General features: G+C 40.3%; 1 protein-coding gene across 5 annotated transcripts; it reads left to right on the top strand.

Annotated features, from left to right (window-relative positions):
- The first annotated feature begins 357 nt into the window (after positions 1-357).
- Positions 358-15,977, top strand: LOC146467705 (7-dehydrocholesterol reductase-like). Of its 5 annotated transcripts, none has more exons than XM_085125592.1 (3): positions 358-729; positions 10,825-11,000; positions 13,630-15,977. In XM_085125592.1, exon 3 carries the CDS (start codon positions 13,656-13,658, stop codon positions 15,195-15,197), a length of 1,542 nt encoding a protein of 513 aa, XP_084981718.1. In that variant the 5' UTR covers positions 358-729; positions 10,825-11,000; positions 13,630-13,655; the 3' UTR covers positions 15,198-15,977. The 5 variants fall into 5 exon arrangements, with proteins under 5 accessions (XP_084981718.1, XP_084981716.1, XP_084981715.1 ...); XM_085125590.1 differs by lacking the exon at positions 358-729 and adding an exon at positions 3,565-3,652; XM_085125589.1 differs by lacking the exon at positions 358-729 and adding an exon at positions 3,791-3,944.
- The last annotated feature ends 748 nt before the right edge of the window (positions 15,978-16,725 follow it).

Below are 16,725 nucleotides of genomic sequence, written 5' to 3'. Positions count from 1 at the left end.
TGTTTTCAAGGCGCTAAAATGTTCCTTCGCTCGAATAGTCAGGAATAGTGCAGAACACGTGCTTGACTGCTTTTTCTGGTTCATTCATACTTTCCTGCGTTATCCAACTTCAAAAACCTTCTAAATCAAATTGGGCTGCTCATGGGGGCACCTGACGATTCGTTTCGGTGGAAACTCGGATTCAATTGCGAAGAAAAACAAGCTTTTTCCTCAGGGAAAGGTCATCTCACATCTTCGCAACACTGAAAAATTAATCCCTTTTGTTTTCACAGGGACGTCGTGATTCCGTTGCCTAAAATTTTCGGCAATATAAATTTTCAGCTAAAGAATCCGAATTTCACAACCAAATTTCCTTTTGGAAATGCCATAATCATATGGGGATCAGTGCACGAATTGACCAACATTTAACAATTTATATTTTTCTTTGATATTCCCGTTGGGTGCCCCCCTGTCTGGTGAAACACCTCGTGTGGGTTTAGTACGCCGGTATGATCAACAGAAATTGCAGTCTCATAAGAAGCCTATGGTCCCTTTATCAGTATTATGACGTCGGACTCATGGTCAATCTGGAAGTAATATCGCAAATAACGATATAGCAAAAGTCTTTAGTCGACCGTAATTTTCATTTGTTAGCACTTCAAATCACGATGTGGTTGAGCAAACCTCGCTGTTACGTGCTTTCTCAAGCACAAAAAAATATCCTCGGAAAGGTGCGTACACTTGCAACAGGTGAAGAAAGAAGCTTCCTTCCATTCGTAAATTTAAAAAGCCTAGCAATCAGTTCAGTATCGTATGTAGGAGGCCTATTACAGGGTTTTGAAGAAAAATTTTACAACCCGAAGACTTATTCTTATATAAATCTCGGCACGTCAGCTGATATATAATGAAGTGCATTTACGACTGCCTCTGACACGGTTTTCGAAGCTCATGGGGTTTTACAGTAAATATTTCGACTGATAAAAGAGTAATTGTTAACCGTTGGAAATGGTTTTCAAGTTTCTTTGATCCACTCGAGATGATTAGCTTCTTTCGTGACCCAAAGTAGGAGTCCTAAATTATTGGCTTTAGCACAATTAGTTGATAATGGCCTTACGTTTCATGCCTCCGGCCTTTCTCAGGCTGTCGTAAGGTTTGTTCTGCTGTATGACGTATACTATTGCTTCGTATAATTTTTATTTCTTTGATTCAATGATTACCAACTCGTAAAAAACGCACGGTTACACACCGGCTTTGTTCCATCACACACAAACACACACAAGAAAAAAATAAAATAGAAGTTAGGCAACCTGCAAAAAATGAAAAAGTATCTGTGTTATGAAAATAAATAAATAAATAAATAAATATTATCATCGTAATTATCATAGAGCGGTTTTCAATCGAGTGTCGTAGTACCATAACCAAAGTTACTCTGGCCAATCACAACTGACGCAAACAGCGCAATGAACTAATCAGAATTCAAAGCAAATACATGTAACCAGCGTCAAACGCGGGAAAACGCGTGCGAACGAGGCACGATTGGTTTTGGTTTTACATCTCATTGGTTGAGAAAATGGCGCGAGTTTTGTCAACCAATCACTGTCGACAATCGATTGAAAACCACTCTAAGAAGAAGAAAAGGAAAAAGAAACACATACAGCTTCAAAATCCCAACTCCAATGTCGCTCTACTTTTGAAGCCGCTAAAACTTACAAAATCATTGAAAACTTCAGATTGGTACAACTAATAGTAAAGACCCTAGAAAAAGGTCTGTTTGAAAAGATGACGGTTTCCTGGATCTGTTTCAATCTTTATTACACCCATTTTGAAATCACTGGTGATCCTTGCAATCTGATTGGCTCTCAAAGGTGCGATTTATTCCAAATCGCACTATTTTTTGCTCTAAATCGCATCCTTTTTAAGCCCATCAAATGAAAATGAAACCGGGTTTCCTGAAGTGGATAAATAAATATTAATATTGACAAAAAACTGTGAGATTTCAAAATGGGTGTAATAAAGTGGTAATTGAACTTCGTGTTGTGCAATTTTGGTCTGAAATCATACTTGTGATTTCAAATCGAACTCGCGCTGCGCGCTCGTTCGATTTTGAAATCACGCGTATGATTTCAGACCAAATTGCACTCCACTCAGTTCAATTACCATTATAAATCGTGATGAGCAAACTGGTTGAAGCAGCTTCCTCGTTAGCAGCGGCCAAGCACGTTTATCTATTGTTCCTATGGAAACTGTTCAAATGAAACTGTTTTCTTTTTTATTTATTTGTGGGATTGAAGCAGCCTCGTTCCCAGTCCACCTGGCATGTAGATTAACGTGTTCCACCCCAATCCTCCAGTTGAGCTTGCTTCAGACTAAGTAAGGACGTTTTTAAATCCAGCCTTGTCCCTACTCGTCGACACCCATTGAGCTGATCGGGATCGGAAGGCGCGCCTCGTTTAAATGGTATTGACGGAGACGTTCTTTCATTCATTGATTTTAAATCTAAACTATTCTTTGGAAAGGACCAACTTTCAATTAAGCAGCGATTGCATTCACTGCGGTGAACTTAACTCCATTGACCACAGCTTCATTAAATTACAATTGTCAGTTCACTGTGTCGTTCACTCTGAAGGGGGTTGCGAAGGTTTAAAACACAACTCACAATTCAGCGTTTAATCTTTGCACTGAAGAATTTTTTCGGGCTGCCATCGTCATCTGATTTATTAAAAGAGAAAATTAAACTACACTCTTCTGTTTTTGCGCTGGTATATTTGCAGAAACAGACTCAAGGATGATTCATTAATTAATCATCCTAATTGACTAAATTAACAAAATAACCTACAAATACTTATTCTTCTGAAACATTCATCAAGAGAAAACAAAGAAAATCACTACTGTAACCGTGGTTTGGATATGTGTTCCTAATTATCGTAAAATTTTGCCAAATTTAGCCTTGAATTTCTCCAAGAATTATTGATCATTTGAGAAGCCATATCAAACACTCGAAACTCAGTGTGTTTCATCAGATATCCAAACACCTCGAAGTCGTTTAAAAAACGAGGTGCAGCCGAGTTTTTTCAACCTACTTCTCAGTGTTTGGATATCTGATGAAACACGCTTTCCTGTGTTTGAAATGTTACGTAAAAAACGATCAACTCCCTTCTCTGCGGACACCCTCGGGACCGCGAGTTAGTGTCCTTAATAGCGAGAGTCCGTAATAGCCGGGGATTTTAGCTGATATCCGTATAATCGGGGTGTCCACAAGGCGAGAGTTGGCTTTTTACCATCTTTATGTGGGTCAATCTCTTATCCTTTCCTTGTTGTATAGGTACCCTTTAAATGTTGTACTTTTGTTGTCTTTTTTATATGGTTTAATTTTTGTCTGTAAACAAACTCCTCTTCAACTTTCTTGTATAACTAAAGATTATTACAAAAAAAGGGGGAGGGGGGAAGGGAAGACGCGCCTCGGTCCCAAGCTTCGGACAGGCATCTCGGCTCGCTCGATAATCGCGATAAGGCCTGGGACGGAGGCTGGGTGAAATCATTTGTTTTAAATTCAAAATTTTGCTACCAAATACTGCAGATTCTCAAATACTGGATTAGTCTGTAAACTCTAGACTCATGTGGAGGGCTTGTTTGTTGAATTGTTTTGTTATTCAAATCACCAATCGGCTGGAAAGTAAGTAGTGTTATTAATCATCTGCTTATTATTAATCGCATTTCATTGATTCCTTCTCAAATGCGTTACTTTTGTTTGAAAAACCTATCATTATTTTTAAAATGGAAATTTTGCCTGCCTAGCGGCACTACTATTGGATAAGCACAGAGCTTGTTTTACCCGTTTGAAAGTATCCCGTCTTTGTTTCACGTATTAATATGACAAATAGATAAAGCAATTTATATATTTTTTTTTACCTGTGACTTGCCGGCGCGGCGCTGCCTTCTTCGAACACCAGAAGCGGCGACAGAAGGTAAATCGAAAATTATTATTATTATTATTTTTTAAAGGATATACTGCCAAATGCGAACGCGGAATCAAACTCGAATCTTGAATGGATATCTTTGAATGTGGACACCACGATTTCTCATATCGTATAGAACACTGAATCGCTCAGTTGGTTTTAGATTTTTGAAACGGGGGAAAAGAAATATTTCAATTTCTTAGATTATATTTCGATTTATTCACCAAAGATATCTTCATGATTGAGTTAACTGCCGCTTGTGTATATCGAATCACCAGAACTGGCTCTCGATCTTATTTGCATCGATCAGCTGTAGAATTATTTCAAACGCCGATCTGTTGGAAGGAGCCGTAACTGGCTGTCATGGCCAGATCTTTCTACTTTGTCAAAAAATGATAAATTTAGCATATAGGTAAGCAATTCAACTAGGAAATAGCGCCCACATCTCGAAAGTTCCTCGATCATCAGTAAACAATGGGGGAAAATTCAAGGCGATTTTTTTGTTAAAATAATTCACAGTCGCATTCGCGCGCTACCCTGAAAAGAACCGAGTCGTGTAACTGGCTTACGGTCGTGCTGTCGTGAAAAGGCCATATTTACTCGATCTTAGTTGCGAAAGGGCTCAGGGGGCTTTTTACGAACTAAAGTTATCAATGAAGGAACGTATTCTCACTGAAAAACACACAGGATTTGATCGTTTATTAGAACAAGTGATATACATTCATTGAATGTTTGGGATGTTCATTTTACTCGATCACACGTTCTCCTAGGTACTTCATGTATTAACGCAACCTTTGAATCCCATTGAGCCAGTTCCCTCTGTGAATATTAATCGAAAAGCTAGCTTTTTTCTGATCGTTAAAATCTTACGGGGCCAAGCGCATGGGAAATTTACTGCCGGAATATGCAAATTTGAACTTTTTTATTGTCTGTAGGTAACGACAGGTGCATCAACAATGAAGGGGGAGGACACAAAGAATTTTGTTTTTTTCTCCTTCATCCGGCACGTGTTGAAAAAAATAAAAATTGTAAACTAGCGCCTCAAGCAATAGATTGTTTCATAAAATCGGTTTGCATGCACTGATCAAAATCGGAGAAAACCAGTCTGATGATCAAATGCGTGGATAAGACACATAATCTGCTAATAACCAAGAGGAGAGTTTTCTTCGTCAGTAAAGCACGTCTGTTAACTGAGTAAGACTTGAGTGGAAATTTATAACAAAAAAAAAATAAGAATACAAATCTAAATAAATAAATAAATGAGAATTTTTGTCTTTAATCTAATTTCCGAACTTGATCATCGGATACAACCCTTTTTAAATTTTCATTTAAAAGTGGTTTTTGTAATTGAAACTGACAAACAAATTTGGCATAAACAAAAAAAAGAATACAATCCAGTTTCTTTAGAGGTAAACAAAACAGCTGCCGATGCAAAAAAGTTTAAATTTGCAAATGTTTTTTACTTAACCTGTGCATGGATCTTGCGAACATTACAGGGTCGTTCTCCGATTGGTTGATTCCTAAACTACTCCAAAATTATTTTTGGCTTTGATCCTTTGATGGTATACCGTATTAGGCAGGACATTGAAATAAAATTTACTGAATCAAAATACATTTCAGCTACTTGAAAAACCTTGTCTACTTTAACATTCTATGGAATTGCATTGCGCATCCTTACTGCACATAATTTCTTGCTTCATTATCGAGCGCATATAGCATATAGCATCGCGGTTTTGCTTTGAGGCTTATCTTTACGGACAAATAATTGGTTGTTTTCTCTTAAACGAGGATAGTAACCCCCAATCTTTATTTCATACATTTTAAGAAAGTTTGACTCTCAATGATGTATCGAAATTTGAAAATTTTAAATATTGTCAGTGAACCACAAGTATAATTTGCTTTCAGGCTCTTCAGGGTCAGAAACTGAAATTGATGCTGAAATTGCTATATTATTTCATTCGTCTCCGGCAACTTTGAGGAGTTTAACTGTGATACTGTTGTGTGGTGACAGGAATAATACTATTAAATATTTTCATTGGTAGGAATATTTCTGGAAGTAATGGGGTTTTTCTTTCTCTAGGCAGAGTTCGTCATATTTCGGTCAAAAGCAAAGTGATTCTAGGCTACGACCTTATAGCGTGCAAACAGGAATGGTGACCCCGTCTTTTTCTATTCTTTTCTTGATGTATCGGATGTAATGGTCACTGTACAAAGTTTCACAAAAAATGTTATGACAACTTCTTTTACACTCGAAGGTTTTAAGTAGCGCGCGTGCGTAAACTACACACGCCATAGCATTTCTCGCTGAGCTTATCCTTCCTGTGCATGACTGACGGCGGGGGAAGATACATTCGTCAGCTTATTAATCAAAATTTTTATCAAAAATGCAAAGTGCAACCCACCAAAATTTTGCGCGATGACCTACCTAGATTTTTTTTTACTTGCATATTCATTCAGTACGCCAGGTTTCCAGTAGAATGTTGTGTAAATCATATCTGAAAGCGCATTTTTGTTATAAATAATGCAAAAAAAATGGCGACTCATTTCGCGATACGAAAAATATATTATTCCAATATTTCTAAAGGCACGGCCTTTCTTCTTCAAGGTATTTCAGAAAAAAATTCTCGTACTTATTGTCAGAGAAGTTAAAGATGTAGCTAGCTGTCCAAAAAAAGGATTGAAAACAATAGGTCTTAGAGTTATTTTTTATGTAATTTACAAAAACTGGAATTTAAAGGTTCAATTCTGTGGAGCTGATGCTATGAAGTCACACCTTAAATATTGCCTTAAGGTTGCCTTACTTGATGAGGAATACTTTTCTGAAATCTTGCCAGAAGCCAATGATCGGGAGCTCCTGATCTTGCATCGTTTTATATTCGTTTATACAATAACCAGTGTAAAACTCGCGTTGCAATTGGTGGAACGGAGTTTGTGATTAGATTTTATAGACGCACGATTGACTTCATCGAGTGGTGTGACCGGCGCACGTGATCAGAGTCTAGAGTCCAGGGCCCAGTTGTTCGAAGCATCCCGGGTTAAATACCATAACAACCTATAGGTTTTAATACCTCTTAACCAATGGTTAGCGCTAACCATGCTTCGAGCAACTCAGCCCAGCTCGAAATGACTGGTCAACAAAGTTTTGCACACTATTTTTGCGAGTAGCGGACAAACATAGGCAAATTTTTGCAAGAAAGGAAAACTGTCAGATGAAAAATTGGACAAAGACCGTTGAGAGTGACCTCAACCAGGTTAAAAAATACTAGAACTTTGTTGTGACGTGAAAAGGAAGAAAATCTTGTCCAAATTTGTTGCCGATAGAAATCCGACAATGGCGAGTAATCGATCACAAAACACATGCAGTGAAGCGACTAGTGACATGCTGTAATATTTTGGGCACAGAAATTCCTACTGGAATAAAGGTTGGTTTTGAAAATACTGTTAGTGAAATTCTTTTGGATTATACTTATTTAGAGGATCACAATTCCATGTTGTAGTCTGAATTTGAGCCTCTTTAACCTCGTCATGATGTGAGTAATTAGCAGTCACGTGAAGCGCGCGCGCCGATGAACCGTTTCGAGTTTTACGCATTTACTGACGTCACAAAGAAACATGAGCGATTGACAGACTTTCGCCCTTCTCGCCGGTACCGCACACTTCCATGTCTGGCAAACAGGTAAGAAAAAGCTTTCTGACGTGAAATCTTTCTGTAAATTTACCTACTTTCTGTTCATAACACTTTGGCAGAGTGACTCGAATTTTGTTCCTTGATGCGAGAACCAGAAAGCGCTTTATGATTCACGGTGGGGTTACAATGAAAACCAAAAACCACGAGCGAATTAGGCAAGCCGAATTCGCGCCTGTGAAAACTGAATATATGGCATTTCTAAACTTTAAAAGATCGATTAAACATTCGGCAAAGGTTCCTGAGTTCGCTGTTCTCGAGGTCGACTTGAGTAAAAAGGAAAAACAAACAAACAAAAAGCAACTAATATTTCAGTCAGTCGAGCAACCAGCTGGGTTTGCCGTGGGCTTTGATTCAACTGTCAAATTTTTCACGAGTTTGCTTGATTTTATTTCTTTTTTTGTCCCACTATATTCCTGTACTTTGGTTATTTGTTTTAATATAAAGTAGACATGGTAATTTGTGCCAGCAGTTATGAACTTCGATTCATATAACTTATATACTATGAAGCTTATGTATTTCTTCAACGCGCGGTTTGTGGCCGATGGGCGGTGAGGCGGTATGCACCGGCTTACGGGTTTGAGCGTTGTTTAGGCGACAATGCCATCCGGTCCATTTAAATTTCACGTTGTGGTTTGTGTTTGGCGGAAACTACAGTGGCGAAGGCTGACAGTTTCATTCACTGACGGTGGCGAATTTTCTCTTTATTTTCCGGATGTGAAGTGCCACCGAGAATGTGTAAAAATCATTGAAACGAAGGTATGGCTAAGTTTCGCTGTCTTCGCTGCCAGCTTTGTTCACAGCGCCAATTTAAATTCACATTTCTGTGGCGCAAATCTATTTGTAAGCCACTCTAGGGGGTCATTAATGAGTGAAAAGAACAACTAATCAATTAAAAAAAATGGGAAATGAGTAGAAGATTTATAGAACGCCAGCTGATATGAGGAAGTGGGATTAGCGACCCTTTTGATAATCGCGAATATTAGAGCCGGAATAGATGAAAGATTTTCAACTGAGATAATGCAAAGGACATTGTTAGAGTATACGCTCCTCTAAAACGTCTTCTGAGCGGGACTACCCATCTGTTATCAAGAGATAATTTTTTTTTTTGCTGTTGTAGAATAAACCATAGTTCTTAAATACATAAAATTGGGCTCCTTTTAAGCTTGCATAGCAGAGGAACCTTTGCTGGCTAATGCTCTCTTAAATCACTGAGGATTATTATTTTTATTTACACACACACATCTACTTCGGGAAACAGTCGAAGAAATGACCTATAAAAAGGAAATGTTTGTCCCATGAACCTAGTTTAATGACCTTAGCTCCCACGAGTCTCCTGTAGCTCAATGGTATCGGAAGGTCTTAGGCTCAACTTCTGCCGATAGTCCTCGTGAGCACTCGGATTTTTTTTCCGAGTATGCCTGTGTCGTTTACTGAATAATACATCATTCTCAATTATTTTCCAATTTCCGTGGTTAGGGTGGCAGTAGTTTAGGACTCGGCTTAATGCGAAGTTCCGGTTACAGATCGCAGCCCAACCTCGTTCCCGATCACAGAGTCTCTCCTTGTTTCAACTCTCGAATGCGTAGGTAAGAATATAAAAGCTCCCTCACTGGAGGTGAATGGCTGAAGGACCATTAGTACTGAAGGTCCTAAGAAAATGTTAGTCCGGCAAAAGTCTTGCCAAAGGGTGGGAACTGGATTGCAATGTTCCCAGCCAATTCAATGCTTTCGAATCCTGTTTTGAATCGAAAATGACTAGTAGGTTATCGGAGGCCACTAGATTTAAATCCCACATTCAGAAAACTAATATGACTTTTTTTAACCACAGTTAAAATTTGTCTTCAGCAAGTGTAAGATTATACGCCCAAATTATCCGTGAAAAACATTTTGAGTGAATGGAAGTACTCTGCAATCTCAGCCGTCTGTTTGTGACAACCTGCTGTAGGCGCAGGCGAGAGAGAAGACTGAATTCCGAGCGTTTTAGTTTTAAGATTAGGGATAAAAACTCGCAAGCCTTAATCCAACTGATGAGAAGTATGGGTCGGTTTTTATTCTTGATAAAAGGAGACGTCTGTGTGTCTGTACTGTTCACTATCAAGCTCCAATGGGAGTGTTCAATAAAAATTGTCTTTTTTTTTTTTGTTTAAGTGTAAGTAAAAAATTTGACGCAATTTGATCAGCGATAACAGTGTTCAATTGCATTAATTAATCACGCAGCAACTAGAAAGAATAAACTTGACGAGTGTATACGCCTGATTATTCCAACCTGTGGTTAGGTTTGGTCCGGCTTATGCCCCTTGTTGTTGTTGTGAAGGGGATGAATCGCGCTTCAAAACTAAGCTTTGAGGAGCTGGTGTACGTTTCCCCAACAGTAGAGTGTAGAGAGCTTTCGTAGGACTCGGTCGTGATAAATAACACAGAGCGAGAGCAACTGAATGAGGTTTGATAATATACGGATTGAGTCCTAATGTAATTAAACTAAAGGCTTTAATCTAAAATCGGAAGGATTTAACGACTGCGTGTCGATAGCAAGTGCTAAGCATGAGAGCCGTCATTGTTTCAGCTCACGTGCTCCTCGCTTCGCGCTGGAATTCCCTTTCTTTTCTAAATCGATGCTTTGTCCTATTCATTTGATCACCATACTGGAATTCTTCTCATGTCCCGTGGTGAGGAGGGCTTACTCCGTAAAATAAGATATATAGGAATGTGCGGCCACCATGGGTGCTTTTTGGCTGTCTATTGAGACGTCAGATATGGAAACTGTGACAGAGAAATTACTGCATGACTTGGGTAGGAAAAATTACATATCTTGGTCTGAAAATGGGTAGGGGCTACAAGAGCCGGGTCGAACTCCCTAACCAAAACAATTTGGGGAGATTCCCTCCGCCCCCCCCCCCCCCCCCTCCATAAATGGTCATCATCTCATCCCTTTTTCCATTTCACTTCCTTTCGCGCGTACGATTTGAGGAGAAAAATTCGATCTAACTCGCACTGTAAATCAACCAGTGTCTCGATTTTCAATTTCCTGATACAGACAAAGGATCAGAAGGCGAAAATCTGAGTTTTGCTAATCTGCATGTGTACACTTTTCACCCAGTCTTATTTCGACCGCATGTCTGGCAAGAGGTTGGTCTGGCACGTGTTTACCTTGCAGAGCTTTATGGGGGTTTTATTTTACTATTTGTTGTTCATTTCCGGTAGAGTCACGATTTGTCAGCTGAGGACGTCGCTTCCCGATTTGCCTTTTCAAGAGCCAGAAGTCGGAGGACACAAAGACAAAAGCCTCCGCAGTATTCTCCATTAAACGGCAGTGCGTTTACAGACTTTACAGCGCGTGAAGATTGTATCGAGAATCCATCAGCAATATTCAGTGATAGGTATGATTGACGATTTATCGACCTTTATCTTCCTTGATATCTTGACAAGTGACTACACACTCTTTACTTTAGTTTATTTATTTATCACCTAAGTTGAATGATCTTGAATGACTCCGTTTTACTCAGTCAAAATTGCAGTGAAAACTTCGGCCAGCCTCAACAAGATTTCTCATTTTCCTTTAATTTGGGAAGGCAAATAAAAACTGTCTGCGAGAAAGTCGTGTTTGGGAAACAGGTCCATACCGTTCTTCGATTATCGATTATGTTACGGAGAACAATTTTAAAACAATGCTTTCCAAGGTCAAGACGAATAATATCTGCCGCGCCCTCAAGAAGCCCGGCGGGGAGTAATGCAAAACTCTAAACTTGACGAGACCACAGTCTGACAGCGACACGGTGTTGATAGATACCGGATATTTTCCAAATTATAGTCGGCAAGACTGATCCTATCAAAAAAAAAAAAAAAAAAACGAAAACAAAGAAGTTGGATATGTGACCATGAACTAAAACTAAAATGTCAAAATCTTCCGAGGCTACAAGCTAAGAATAAAGTGATATATATTACGATGTAGGGGCGTTGTATTCGTGTTACCTCCTTCCCACACGAGTCCCTTAAAGCGTAGGAGGAAGGTACGTTATACCTCATAAAAGTTTAAAACTGAATTACTAATCCCCATCTACCGGCTGGAACTATTACCGGACCTGTTAGTGACACATCTGGAAAGGCCGCGTTTAACTTCCCTCAGAATTATTACTTGTTAGTATAAATCTACTAGTGTCCTATCACGAATGCCGTTCTCTGATTCGCTATCTATTCTGTGATAGATAGTGAGTAGCGGTTTTCAACAAAATGGCGGCTGCTTCGTCGCGTTTTCGAAGTGTCTGCGATGAGAAAATAGATAATTTACTTGTTTAGTCTTAACCGACTAGTAAATTTAAAATAAAACAATTAGATTATTCGCTCTCGATTTCTATGCTTGATAGCTGATTCGGGCTGCGCCCTCATCAGCTATCACGCGATAGCAATCTCGAGCTCATAATCTAATTGTTAAATAGATAGATCATCATTTAAGCCGGTCTATCGGCTTATTGCCGGTCTTTTTCGTTCTCACGAAATGTCAAACAAAGAAATACAGTGTTATTTAGGGGTGTGAGCTAACTGTTATGATAGTAAGTTTTGTTTAGCCAAATTACTGGGCAATATTATTAAAAATACTACTCTCGATCAGCCTTGCATCTTTCAAGGTGACGTGATCTATAATCCGCACTGGGAGACATGGGGAAGATTGTCGGGTCGGGACGGAACGAAAATTTCACGGACGAAATCGGGACCGCTGCTGGAAGAAAAAGAGCCCCATCCGTAGCTCCTATTTCACTCATGAAATACCCGTCCCGTCACGAATATCTGCCCCTGGTTTCCCCGAGGGTGTTGCAGGGCCCTATTATATGGAGGGCGGGTGAATCGCAACTTATCTGTCCTTCACCTGTAAAATTTCTTGTCTCCTACCCTGTTTATGACAGAGAGTCATCAAAGCGCGCCGCGACGTTAGAGGGGAATACGAACTAGCAGTTAATAAATTATCCCAAATCGTAATTTTCCTCAATAATTAAGACCTTCTAACCCCAACACGATTGTTTAAAGTTTAAATTCATAAGAATTTGCCGGACAAACGTTCTTACAGTTCCTAAGGGTTCTTCGAGCTCAAAACAAAGTATTTCTTTACAACTTCTTTTGCCAGAATTGACCTTCAGCGAACCTCGAAAAAAAACGTTTATCTGAAAAATACCGGAATATTCTACTTGTGGGCAGATGTAACATGTGGGACCCTTTCCTTTGGAAAAAAATTGTTCACAGTTGAGATAAAAACACGCGTAAAAAAGTCGGGTAGCGGGGTGACTGGTGTGACCTTTAACAAGCGATAGCCCGTCCAGGAGGATGGCCGAGCGACGTGATCTATTGTAGCATGATGTAGCCTGTTGTGTCTAGCGTAATGTAGCATGTGATCTTGTGTGTTTTGTAAAGAAATGTATACAAATTCGCCCCCCTCCTCAGGTAGCGTCCCGCCCATCGTTTTTAGGGGAGTCCTTGTACGTCCCCGCCCCCTCCCCCCCCCCCCCCCAACAAACGACTGCCTGGTAGACGGGTGGCTCGGGAACCCGCCGTTCATGTGAACAGGCCCTTACACGACGCGAGGCCTTGCTTACATCTCGCGTATTTCCGTCTCTGTTACGTAAGCTCAGCTACTCACACAATGGTTCAGGTTGCAATTCAAAGAAATTGGTCTGACAAATAGAATTGAACATTTAATAACAGAGAGGCATGGCAAAATAAGTTTAAAAAAAAGATACCAAGCCCAATTTTAGTACACGGTCTGCCCTCAGGGCATGTCCCGCGTAACTATTGGTCGATGCGTCGCAATTATGAAACGGACCTAGAGTAGAGTAAAATACTCACAAGCCCTTTTTCGTCAACCCCTCAAAGCAATAAGATTTGAAAGGATTTTTGTAGCGTTCTTCACGATACCACTTGTGCTTCATTAAATTAACGCGAATTGCAAAAATCATAAGCACTGGCTTGTTGCATTTAAAACAACAACTTAATAAAACCACTGTTTTATTTAATTCTCAGGTGTTATTGTTTTGTAGTCTTACACCATGAGGACCCCAGCAGAAACGGCTAGCAGTGGGTCCCAGGCGCACTCAACTGCAAACGGCGTGATGAATCATCAGGCCGAGGAACCCGCAACACAGAATGGTCACGTGGGTACTCATGGGTACGGAGTCGTACATTCACGTGTTAGTAGAAGAAAGCCAGAATACTCCCAAGCTAACGGTGTTCACCCGGCAGAAAAAGTCAGGAACAAAAATGACATAGTAAATTTGTCTCCGGGCCTAGGATTCAGCATTGCTTTAATAGGATCCCTCTTTCTGATGTTGTCTCCGACGTGCGTGGCGTTCTTTTGGCTGGCCTGTCATACCTATCAGTGCTCTCTGGGAGGTCTGGGGAGAGTGGTGCTCAGCAAGATATCTGAGGGTGCTTTCATCGATTTTTCAAGGCAAATCTTCCCGGATGTGACCTATGAATCAGTCATCTTGTACAGCGGTTGGATGCTGTTACAAGTGATTTTATTCCTTGTCCTCCCTGGCCGCATCAGACGTGGGACTGCTACGCCTGCTGGGAATGTGCTCACGTACAAGTGTAATGGCATCAGTGCCTGGGTGGTGTCACACCTTCTTTTTGTCATCTTGGTTAAAATGGGCTTCATTAAAGCCACAATCATCAGCGATAACTGGGGCGCTCTCATGGTCATCGCTAACGTGTTTGGCCTTAGCTTGGCACTTCTCGTTTATTTAAAGGCACTCTACTTTCCCAGCCATGCCGAAGATCGGTGCTTCAGTGGCTCCAGATTTTACGACTTATTCATGGGTATTGAGCACAACCCAAGGATTGGCCCTTTCGATTTCAAGCTGTTCTTTAATGGACGGCCAGGAATTGTAGCCTGGACACTGATCAACTTGTCGTTTGCTGCCAAGCAGTACAACGACTTCGGTTACATCAGTAACTCCATGATCCTCCTCAACATTCTGCAAGGAACTTATGTCATAGACTTCTTCCTCAACGAGTCTTGGTACCTGCGCACAATCGACATCGCTCATGATCATTTTGGTTTCTACCTGGCCTGGGGCGACACAGTGTGGCTCCCCTTCATGTACACTCTTCAAAGTGTCTATCTTGCTCATCACCCGATAAGCTTGCCCTGGTGGGGCTGTGCGGCCACGCTTCTCCTCGGTGTGACCGGCTACTTGATTTTCCGTGCTGTCAATCACCAGAAAGATTACTTCCGGGTGGCGATGAAAACGACTGGCAAGTGTACGATTTGGGGGAAGCCGGCCAGGTACATCTTGGCGCCATATGCCACCACAGATGCTGAACAGAAGCAGTCGTACCTTCTGGCTTCCGGTTGGTGGGGACTTTCCCGCCATTTCAATTACGTCGGAGACCTGATGAACGCGCTGTCTTACTGCGTGTTGTGTGGATTCGGCCATGTGTTGCCGTATTTCTATTTCTGTTTCATGCTGTGCCTCCTGATCCACCGTTCGTTCCGTGATGACATCAGGTGCAGACAGAAGTATGGAGCATACTGGGACAAGTACTGTCAGATGGTACCCTACAGGATCATTCCTTATGTGTTTTAACTCTTGACTTCCTAATTGAATCAATATAATAATCTATCAACTTGCAAAAATGAAAGATTTAAGAATGTTCTGCTTTATAAAGGTTTGATTTGAATGGTCACACCTTAGTATTTCAACCACAGATTAAAATATTCGAATTATTTTTATGGCTCAAAGTTTACCATCTAAGATTTTAAGTGAAAAGAAATTGTTTTAGACGTTTAACTTGGGAAATACTGGACAACAAGCAATACACTTTAATTATATGATCAAATTTTGCCTAAGGATTGATCCACAGACTTAAAATTTAGTATAAATTCGTACGTTTGGAGGGTTGACTTAGCAGGCAATAGTTAAATATGTAATTTTTATTTGTCCGTTTGTTGCCGAATCCAGTATAACCCAAGCTTAAAACAATGAAGCTCTTCTCTGAAAGACAAACGAACGCCCCATGATAATGACTGATTTTTGCTAAACTCGTGGACGGTGAAAGATAGTGAACTCGTATAACGAGTTGTTGTTATTTTTTTGTCGAAACCTGTTTACTTGATAATATATTGATTTTGTAATACTAAATAGGGTTTTCATTAGGCTAGAAAAAGCAGGCTTGAGAAGGCACCAGGCTTTCACAGTGCATCAATATTTAATATAATTTTGTTGTGGAAACGAGAAAGTACCATCGGTTTTTGCATAGTTAATTTTTATAGCTTTTTAATTTTTTTTTAAGTTAAAACGTCTGCCTGCCTCTGCAAGTTACTAGTTCCGATAGAGCAAAATAATAAAGTATGCGAGAAAGTTCAAGTCTGAGCCTGTGGTCTGTTTCTCCATATTTCCGTATTTCACTGTCTTATCCGCCATCTAATCTCGTAGCCAGATGCATATCTTCAATGGACGTACAATAACCACGAGTTCAATTATCAAAGCGTTGAGCATCTCGATGTTGTTTGATCTAGCGTCTGAAGAGACTGATGACGTCACCGAATTTTGGCATATTCATACTCTCTTTCGCAATGCATCTTGGCTGGACACTTATCCCTCCTCTGCATCAAACTAAAGGTCTGGATACATGTTGCTGAACATCACGCAAAGAAATTTGCATAATGTGTTCACTCCAAAGACTACTCCATCTTTCTACCTCGAAACGTTACGCCCAGCAATTTCTTTGCGCGCAGCCGCGTTGTGTGCGCTTGTGCAATGTTTCATCGTGTCCGGGCCTTGAGATAAAGCGTTGGTTCCCCCTACTGTAACATTGTCAGCTGTGGACAGGTTTCTCAACAGGGAATGAGTGAAAGTGAGAGCGATGAGGAGCGAGTAAGGTGGCCGAACACAGTTTTCCAGTATACAGGTGTTAGTAAACATCATTTGAAAACTACGTACTTTAGCATGGTGCAAGATTAACTAGGAAGAAACATATTTTGATACTTCTTGTTGAGCAAGGTGCCGTTGCCATGGCAACGCAGCAAGCTAGTAACCGTCCACAAATAATGGCTTTCCTTAATTATTAGAAAATGCACCAGTTAGATTTTTTCCATTTTTTTAATCCAGAAAA

The sequence above is a fragment of the Pavona decussata genome, unplaced genomic scaffold (assembly GCF_977016875.1).
Source record: "Pavona decussata unplaced genomic scaffold, jaPavDecu1.1 SCAFFOLD_134, whole genome shotgun sequence".
NCBI classification, from domain to species: Eukaryota; Metazoa; Cnidaria; class Anthozoa; order Scleractinia; family Agariciidae; genus Pavona; species Pavona decussata.
This window is presented reverse-complemented; position numbering and strand designations above follow the sequence as displayed.